We start from the raw sequence: 9,253 nt of genomic DNA on the forward strand, positions 1-9,253 counted from the left end.
GGGGGTCCTTGGGCGAGGGCGCCCCGCAGCCCGCCGCTGACGGACCGGCTGCTGAGTAAGCCGCCCTTCCGCTACCTGCACGACGTGATCACCGAGGTGGGCCGGGAACCGGCCTGCGGGCCCGCTCCACTGTTGCTAGGCAACAGGGCCTCCCTACGGGCTCGGCCGCCCCCTAGTGGGTGGGGGTGTGGCTGCTGCGGGGTGGAGGGATGGGGAGAGGGGTTCCCCCCCAGGCGCAGAGGTCCCCACAGGAGCGGAGATTCCCCTCAGGTGCGAGGCTGTGGAGGGGAGCTCTGCCGATGGGACACCCGGGGCCTTCGCCCAGAATGGGGAACCCTGGCGCCTTTCCAGGGCCCTGGGGTCCGCGCAGGGCAGAATGGCGCACCCAGGTCGCTGCTGCGGGGGTTACGCTTGGAGTAGCAAGTGTGTCTGAGATGTTTTAGGGTAGCGAGTAAATCTCCGGAGGTTTAGGGTTGCTGGTATTGGTTAAGACCAGGTAAGGGGTCTGACTCCATTGTTCAAGCTGGTGTTGGTTGTTTTTCCATCTCTTATTAAAAAAAAAGTTTTAATTTTTATATTCACTGAGTTGCTGCATTTATACATAGTCGCATATAAAGTCAAGAAGGGAATAATGCAGAGCTGTGTTTAAAATGCATAATGGTGCAGATGAAGTTTTTGTTGTGAATCTGTTTTCACCAACCATCAAGGTTAAAGATGGAATTAAATGGGAAGGGAGGCCTGAGCCATAAGCAAGGATTAAGTCTCGTTTCAGAGCATGTTCAGAGGCACAGCAGACCTCAGAACCTGCTCTAGACATGGTTCCAAACAAGGTTATCATCTCTGAAAGCAAATAAGGCCAAAATATTTCCTATTGCCACACAAGCCCTATTGAACAGAGGCCTTCCAGCGTTCCTAACTTACTTCTTTTCTTCTGTTTTGAAGGTAATTAGAGTGACAGGCTTTATGAAAGGACTTTACACGGATTTTGAACTGAAATCAGATAATGTTAAGGTGAGTGTAAAACTTCCTTGTTAATAAGCTTTAATATTAGTATTCTTTGAAACTCGCCACAAGGTACTTTTGGTCCTTTCTGCATTGAATGTCACGGACTTGTCTTTCGTTTTGTGAAGAAATTGTAAAAGGTCTTGCCTCTTGGCTATGTTATACAGTGTATGGGATGAACACCTATAAATTGCATTTGTGGATGTGACACAAACAAGCTGTCATGTGTAAAGAACTATTTCTGTACAGATTTCAAAACAGTGAGAGTTAATCTATGACCAGATCTAGGTTTCCAAAATATTATTGTATTACAGATGAAAAGATTCACTATGTAGCAAGACTGCCTTGAAGTAGTTAGGCATTGTTAATAAATCAGAAACACTAGAGATCCACTCGCAGCTTTTTTTTAAGAGAGCTGTGGTGTCTCAGTGGGATGTATGGTTTTATATTCGTTGCTCTATATATGTGTGTATTCTGTATACATATATACAGTAAATATTCTTGCTTAATATTGCAGGACTTGCCAAGGCATTCGTCTAAAATATGCATTCCACAATAGGTTTATTACAGTATAGAAATGGCTAATTACTGAAAGAGAAGATGAATGTTATTACTGAAAAATGCTTTTCTTAAGTACAAGGGTGTCTTTAGTCTCTCTTTGTTGCTCTTCTGTTGTCTGCCTCTTTGCTGAGCTGATGTGGACGTCAATTACTGACTTGATTGGAAACTTTGGTCACTTGTTCATGGCAAATAACGCAGTGTTTGTGTGTTGCTAGTTAGGCAGCTACATCCCTTGGTGATTGTTCACACAGCAACTGAAAGTGTGAGGTCTGGGAGCCTGGCTTGTCACCATACAGCTGGTTGCATGGGTGTTTCATGCACTTCTTGCAGCTAATTATTGACCTGATATGAATTTTTGTGGCTGTTCTTATTATTGTTGACGTAACTGAAATCTAAATTAGTTATACTGTAGATTGATTGTATTTTTCTACTTTTACTGTCCCCATTGAAGCTTGCCAATAGTTTCTATGATGAAGAACAGATTCGCTCATGCTGCCTCTTTGGAGAACACCATGTGTTTTATTTGTGACTCAAAAAAGCAGATTTCTTAGCAACTCCTGAGGAGGTCTTTGCACCTACGTATTGTGATAGCTGGGAAGTAGCACTGATCTTGAGTACTTTCCTGTGACTTTCTTTCACAGTTTGTGAGATGATGGTTTTCAAGAGCTCAGGCAGAGAAGATCAAAACGCTGCCATGTAGTTGTGTTTTTCTTTTCAAAACACCGGTCAAGAGAGAGGCTTGGCTGTCACAAGTTGTTTTCTTACTGTGATTTCTGTTGGAGTTGTAGACAATGTGAAGAGTAATCGTTTTGCAGAGACCAAAACTACCCACAGAGAGCTGGGGTCTGAGAGCAGCAGCTGGAGTCCGTGTTGTGAACTGCCATACATATTTCTGTGCTAGGGTGATCTGCTTCATGTAACGCTAGGGAATGGTCCTCACCTGGTGTGGTGATCTGGCAGTAGATGCACGGACTTGGAACAGGCAGGATGCTTTCAGAAAAAAGGAAATATTTGTACCCCCTGTAAAACAGTCTCGTTGCTGTAGTCCACAGTCTGTTTGCTGTGGACTGGGAAACACTGACAGTTGCTTTTTGCGAGCTGGCTATGTTGTTGGGGATCACAAGGTGCATAGACTGAAATCAGGAAAGTCCAAAACTTGTGGTCTAGCCTGTGTGGTGGCTGGGGCTGGCTCCTGTTCTGGACATCCCTTTACACAGTGTTGCGCACACATACATGCAGCAACTGTCTTTGTTTCTAGTTTCAACTTACCTCTCCCATGCGGACATAGCAATGGTGTAAACATGTTTTTCTCTTATAAATGGAAAAATTGGGTATCAGGCTTGCTCTTTTAATTTTTCACATTAGCTTTATATCTACACACAAAATAAGTTTTAAAAAAGTATATCTATATATCTATATATCTAGATCTCTATCTATATATCTAGATCTCTATCTGTATATCTAGATCTCTATCTGTATATCTAGATCTCTATCTATATATCTAGATCTCTATATATGCAAATAAGAAGTCGTGCCACTTGGAATAGTGGAGATACCTTTTTTTGAAATCTACCTAATAGAAATTATTTTCTTAAGCTCTCAGCACTGTTTCATATGTTTGTTTCTGTTTTGATGGAACTTTGTTTAGTGATGCAGGTAGGAGCTGTAGATTTCTCACTGGCTTCACAAAGATTTCTTATTTGCACAGAGAACACTGATAACTGCTGAAAATTGTGAAGATGTAGGAGAAAATTTTGGATCTTTATTTGAAAACTTGTTTGGTTTGGAATAGCGTCCTGTCTCCTTCCCTAAATTAATAGATTGTATGTCCTTGGAAGGGCGGGCAACTATTTTAATGGAAGGTTGCAGTATTTCCTTCCTTTCTTGTTTTATTTTTGAACACAGGGAGCACTGGTGAGGGCAAAGTGCTCCTGATGTTAATGGAGACAATCTGAAAATCCCAGCTATGTGGCAGTTGTTTGTTTTAATCCTTTCAGAAGAGGCAAAGATGGGAAATACCCTGACTCTGGAGACTGTCTTCCCACACATTTAACTGACCATTCTTGCAACGGTTCTTGTTTATGGAGAGTGACCCTGGGACTCGAGATACCGCACGAGCAGCTCTATTGAGCTCCAGTGCCACAATGATACTCAGTGCTACCAGTAAAGAGTGTAGTCCTTGCTCAGCCAAGGAAAAACTGGCTTCTGATGCTTTCCTCTGCATCAGTATGTCTGTCAAATTAGACCCAGGTCATTCTGTGCACCTGAGATACTCAGCCAGTAATTGCAGTGCAAAACCAGGTGTTTTACTGGACATTTACAACTCTTCCTTTCCCCACTGAACTGAAATGGCAGTGATCCGCTTTTCAGTTATCAGTCTGAATGCAGTAGTGTATATTCTTTTGAACTAGTGCCTGTGAAAACACGCATACAGAATTCTTCTCACATGGATTTACTTTTTAACAGGCTAGTAAAATACTTTTTTAATCTCCACTCATGACTGTAAAGGATGAGTGAGTAGACTTCTGTGCTGGGCCTGGTAAATATTCCTTGAATTTTATTATGTTTTATTAATAAAACCCCTTCCCTTCCTCCTCCCTCCAAGTATTCTACAGCTGCAGAGACTTCACACCATGATTTCATTCTCTGGGCCAAGAACCCTCCAATGAAATTTTACTTGGCAGGGGTTGGTTTATTTTGTCTTTATTTTTTTCTTACGATCTTGCATAATCACCCGAAGCCATCATCTCTACTGAAGGGCACTTTGGGAAAGTTGTTTGTAAAATATAATTGTAAAACCAAAACACATCTGGTGATTGTGGTGATAAAGATATGTGCCTGTATCCCCTTCCCACCATCTTTGTTTCCTTTACTCACTTTAAGTCTGGTTGTAAAGTATGTGTACAAGCATGTACATCCCTCCATTTAGACTCATATTAGTCCTATAACTTTGGGACTTCTGTGATGAAAAATACTTGGTGCAAGAACTGTCCTTCTGAGCAGTATCTGCTGTAACAGCCCTTTTATAGCTCTTTAGTGATTCTTTTGGTAATACTTGCAATCATTTCTTAAACAAGACTTGATCTTCGTTAACACGTAATGCTCGAAAATAGAGTGCTAAGGGTCTTACAGCAGTCTTAAAATGCACTGAAGCTAAACGATAAAAATATTAAAAAGACAAAGTTATACCTTAACTTTGGTCATTCCAGTTCAGTGTTCGCCCATTATCAAAGCTCTCATTACTTAATCAGAAATAAATAGCTAACTATAAATCAGGGGGAGCCTTCTTTCCTGACCTTACAAACCATGTGCTGCTCTTGTTATAAGGGTGCTTTCTACAACTGTTCCTCCATCAGAATTTTTCTCGTCTTTAGGTGATGTGCGGAATTATTTTGGAGTCTCAATATCATTTTTAATTGCTCTTTTACCAGGATAAAGATGCCAAAATCAGCTTCCTTCAGAAGGCAATTGATGCTGTTGTAATGGTAACAGGAGAGCCGCTGTCAGTAAAACCAGCACGTGTCGTGGCTGGACATGAACCTGAAAAAACCAATGAATTTCTTCAAGCAATTGGGAGGTGTTGCTTAAATAAGGTATGACATCACTTTATATATTTTATACACATATACACATAGTATCAGAGTTTATCTGTAACAGACTTTATTGACACTCTTCTGCTATTTTTCGTTACACAAGAGACACGTTGGGTCACCACTTAAAATAACAAAACCACGTAAATGGTATGTGATCCTTTGCAGAATTTGAGCCAGATCCCCATTCAAATGCTTTCTGGATATTTTAGTGCTTTTAATGCTTACTGGTTTTTATTTTTCACCTTATTCACTGGTCATTTAATAACATCTTTTAGGTTTGAAGAACAATATGAAGCTTTAGAACTTTTAAAACTTTGGGATGCAGACACATTAATTATATGACTGGATGCTGCCACCTTTGACTTTATCTTCTTCAAAATTTCAGTCAAATCTCTAATTCTGCAATGAAAGTAATTTTTGCAGTGTGATGCCTTTTTTCCCCACATTTTTTGAGTATAGAAATGGAATAAAAGAGAAATTTGATAGTCTGCTAAAAATAACTGCAGGCATGGTTCTTAAAATAATTGTTGCATTAAAAGTACTGGGGATCCTTTGCTTATAGGTGTTACAGAGAGTTTTGAAATACTAAAGTATTATCTAAACTCCTTGAATTAATGAATGTGAAGAAATTGTGTATAACTAGCTGAAATACTACAGTGTTTAGAGGCTGTCTGCAAGTTTTAGTTTGGATTATCTTTGTCTGATAATCTACTCATTTACATTTATGTTATTTTGTTTTAATTAGCTGGAGTGCTATGAGCTTCTTCCTTAGGAATTGCTTGAGGTCAGGAAGGGGGAAGTTGATAAACATATGCACAGAGACTGGACGAGTTTGAAAATGTGCTTGATGGAACAGCTTTGTAGAATGCTGTGATGAGATTTAATATCCAGAGGATATAAACTATCCATGAGAGCTAAGTTAATTAGCCCTTTCCCTTGGCTCTTATTGCGAAACATAAGCTTTATGTTCATTGGGAGAAATTTCCTTCTCTCTCTAACTTGATACTTTTGGTGCTACGCTGAGGACACTGCTTGCAGTTACTTCGCTCAGGCAAGTGTTGCTAATGTGCAGAAGTCAGTGTCCAAATGTGAAAACCCACAAAAATTCATAGTTTTGCACTTACAAACCAGGAGAGAATCAGGAGTCGGCCCCCAGGGCAATATCAGTTTTAGTAAAAGCTGGTCCTGGTCCAGGAAGAATTCCCTGGCAATGTGAGGATTGTTTTGTCTTTTTTTTGTCAGTATAGTCAAACTCTTTGCCACTTGAACATGAAAACATGATGTTAACTTGCTCTCTAAATGATCTAATTAATAATTGCTTGTCTTAAAAAATGAACTGGATGCAGAAGCTTTTTAAACACTTCAACTGCAGCTTATTGAAAGTTATTCTTCATGTAGTTTTCTTTTCTTTAGTGACTGTTGCTCATTGAGCAAGTGAAAGTGCAGTGGCCTAAAAGAGGATGCAAATACAATGTAGTGTGCCTTGAAGAGTGTTTAACCAATCTAGCAATTGTGGTGTAAGGATCTGATAGCCATTTATGTTACTATTTTGGAAAATGTTTAGGTTGCTGCAATGAGAATTACTGTTGTGTTGTAAATACATGCTGCTTTCTGTGTATTGTATAGCTCTGGCACATATAATCAAATTGTTACAAGAATTACAAGAAGATGTTTGACATAAAAGATTACTCTTGTGAAAGAATGTTCCCAACAGAGCGAAAATAAAAGCTTTATTTTAAAAAAATCAAACAGCCAGCAAAAAACCCAAGTAATGTTGATTGTAGAGATAGGAAGGAATGAGATGTTGAGTAAAATAATTTACTCATTTCAATGATATTTTTCTGTGTCTTGTAGCTGTCCAGTGATGTTGCTGTAAAAAGGATCTTAGCTGGAGAAAGAGCTGATGCTAAAGGGAAACCTCCGTCCTCTAAACCTCGAGATAAAGAAAGCAGAGAATCCAAAACAGAAGAACAGAAAAGCCATAGAGATAGAGAGGTAGGCATTTGCAACTTTTGTGAGGTACAGAGGCTATCGCTTCTTATGTTTTGTTGGGGTTTTCTTTCAGCTTGCATTTTTGTCTATGGAAAGTAACTGCCTGATAAAGTTGCCATTTGTTGGAAATAATTTTTAGTGTTTACTTTCTTTTTTAGGGTAGACGCGACACTGAAGTTAAAGACAGAGGCTCAAGCAGAGACAGAAAACCCAAAGGAGATTTGAAAGAGAGCGAAGATAGAGAAAAGGAAATTAATAAACAGAAGGATAATGAAGACAGACACAAAGACCCTGAAAGAGACACCTTAAAGGAAGGAGAAAAACAAGAAAGGGAAAGAAACAAAAGCAGAACAACCAAGCAAGGAAGAGAGACAGAAAAAAACAAGGGGAAAGGAGACCCAGAACGAGAAGATGATCTTGAGCATGATAAAGGACAGGAAAAGGAGAAAAAAAATGAAGGAGGAAGAGAAAAGGACAGACTGAAAGGAAGAGACAAAGATAAGGCTAGGGACAGAGAACGAGAGAAAGACAGAGATAGAGGAAAAGATCGGGAAAGGGATAGACAAAGAGACAGAGAAAAAGATGGGGAGCATTTAAGAGAACATGCAAAGGATAAAGCAGAGAAAAAGGTAATTGAAATCTTATTTCAGAGAAGAATTAACTTACGGCACGCGGTGGTAGGGACCGAATGTTTGTTATAATGACCTTGCATGTTTGTATTCTCTGCTCATTTAACAATTAAGTACTTTCTTTAACAGCAATTACTCTCATGAAGTGAAAGTGTCGGTGTGGATTTGATCTGGTAAGAGTGTGACTGAGGCCATGTGTGTATCTTCATGTCTCTGTCGTGGTATATCTTGACTTGAGCCATCAGATTCATCTGACTGTGCTTCCTGAACATCTAGTAAGAAGCTGTTTCTTTGAACTCTGCATGTCTGGATTCTCCTGATCACATTATGTTACATTTGGCAAAGAGGGGTGGCAGCAGCTGTTACGTGGTTAGATCTTCACGTGTCTTCCCAGCAATGCATGCTGTTGTTGCAGCCATGGCCAGCTTTTGGGGAAGATGGGCCTGAAGAGAGTTCCTCTGGGTCACAACTAGTCATTAATACCTCTCTTGAGCTTACTTCTATAGCAGGACACTCAGGATGGAGTTGTTCATCTGTATTTTTTTTCTGCCTTTCTAGATTAAGCTGCTTGCTTCCTGCTTGATTTTTTCTTTTTCTTGAAAGAACCGTTTGAAGCCCATCTGGATTCTTGCAAGGGTGCTCTGTTTGCAGTGGGCTCTGTGCATCGTGTTGCATCTTTGAGAAGGAACACATCCACTGTTTCCCCATACCTCAGACCTCAGTGTAAAGTCCTAAACTGTCTTAAGAGACGTCACTTCATTGCCTTTCATTTTGTTGTTCTGTTTATCTTCTCTCTTCTTCCTCTAAATGTTTCCTGTTCTCCTTTTCTGTTCTGTTGCGTACTGGTTCATGGCAGAAATTTGGGATTAATGGGCATTAAAGGTGCTTCTGTTAGGGCGTGGATTAATTTTATTAGATATGAGAAAGCACTTCTGTTTGTACTTGTCTGCTGGCCTTAAGGATTCTTATCTTTCTGGTATTATTCAGAAAGAACGATGTTAAACTCTCGATTTTGCTTGGTTAGTCCCCTGTGTGGGGGAGGCAAGGTAAAGAGAGCAGGTAGGTGCATAAGAATACCATTGCAATGTGCTCACTTCTACTCTATGCTCATTTCCCCTTTCACGTTATTCAGGTAAGTAGCTTGCTTCTTGGCACACTGAATCTAGAGCAATTAATTTCTTTTCAGTCTGCAGATTCAGAGGAATCTACGCGTAGAAAAATCCAGAGGCCGACTAAAGACAGCAAGTTCCAGCTAGACAATGAGGTTAGTAGCACAGAAGATCTGGGAAGGTGAATATCGACAGTATTGCATTCTAGAATGATTTAAGAGTCTGCATGAAAGGGATGTAGGATTGAGAAGAAGGCAGATGACAAGTTTTAGGGCTGTAAAATTGTTTGTGTGTTAGTTTGTTTTTTAAAATTTCTCTGAGCTTGGACCAAGAAAAGTCAACTCGGTTTACTTCATTTTCCAGATTT

At 40.0% G+C, this 9,253-nt stretch overlaps 1 protein-coding gene across 1 annotated transcript in view; it reads left to right on the forward strand.

The window, feature by feature from the left end:
- LOC104538236 (TRAF3-interacting protein 1-like) overlaps window positions 1–9,041 on the forward strand; it is a gene marked incomplete at its 3' end in the record, with an annotated part of 9,965 nt that extends 924 nt beyond the window's left edge. Inside the window, exons 2-7 of the mRNA XM_010181362.1 lie at window positions 18–96; window positions 943–1,011; window positions 4,995–5,156; window positions 7,011–7,151; window positions 7,307–7,777; window positions 8,964–9,041. Of these exons, the coding sequence (XP_010179664.1) occupies window positions 18–96; window positions 943–1,011; window positions 4,995–5,156; window positions 7,011–7,151; window positions 7,307–7,777; window positions 8,964–9,041 (1,000 nt within the window). The remainder of the gene's footprint in view (window positions 1–17; window positions 97–942; window positions 1,012–4,994; window positions 5,157–7,010; window positions 7,152–7,306; window positions 7,778–8,963) is intronic.
- Between the last annotated feature and the right edge of the window lie 212 nt (window positions 9,042–9,253).

The sequence above is a fragment of the Mesitornis unicolor genome, unplaced genomic scaffold (genome assembly GCF_000695765.1).
Source record: "Mesitornis unicolor isolate BGI_N332 unplaced genomic scaffold, ASM69576v1 scaffold12493, whole genome shotgun sequence".
NCBI classification, from domain to species: domain Eukaryota; kingdom Metazoa; phylum Chordata; class Aves; order Mesitornithiformes; family Mesitornithidae; genus Mesitornis; species Mesitornis unicolor.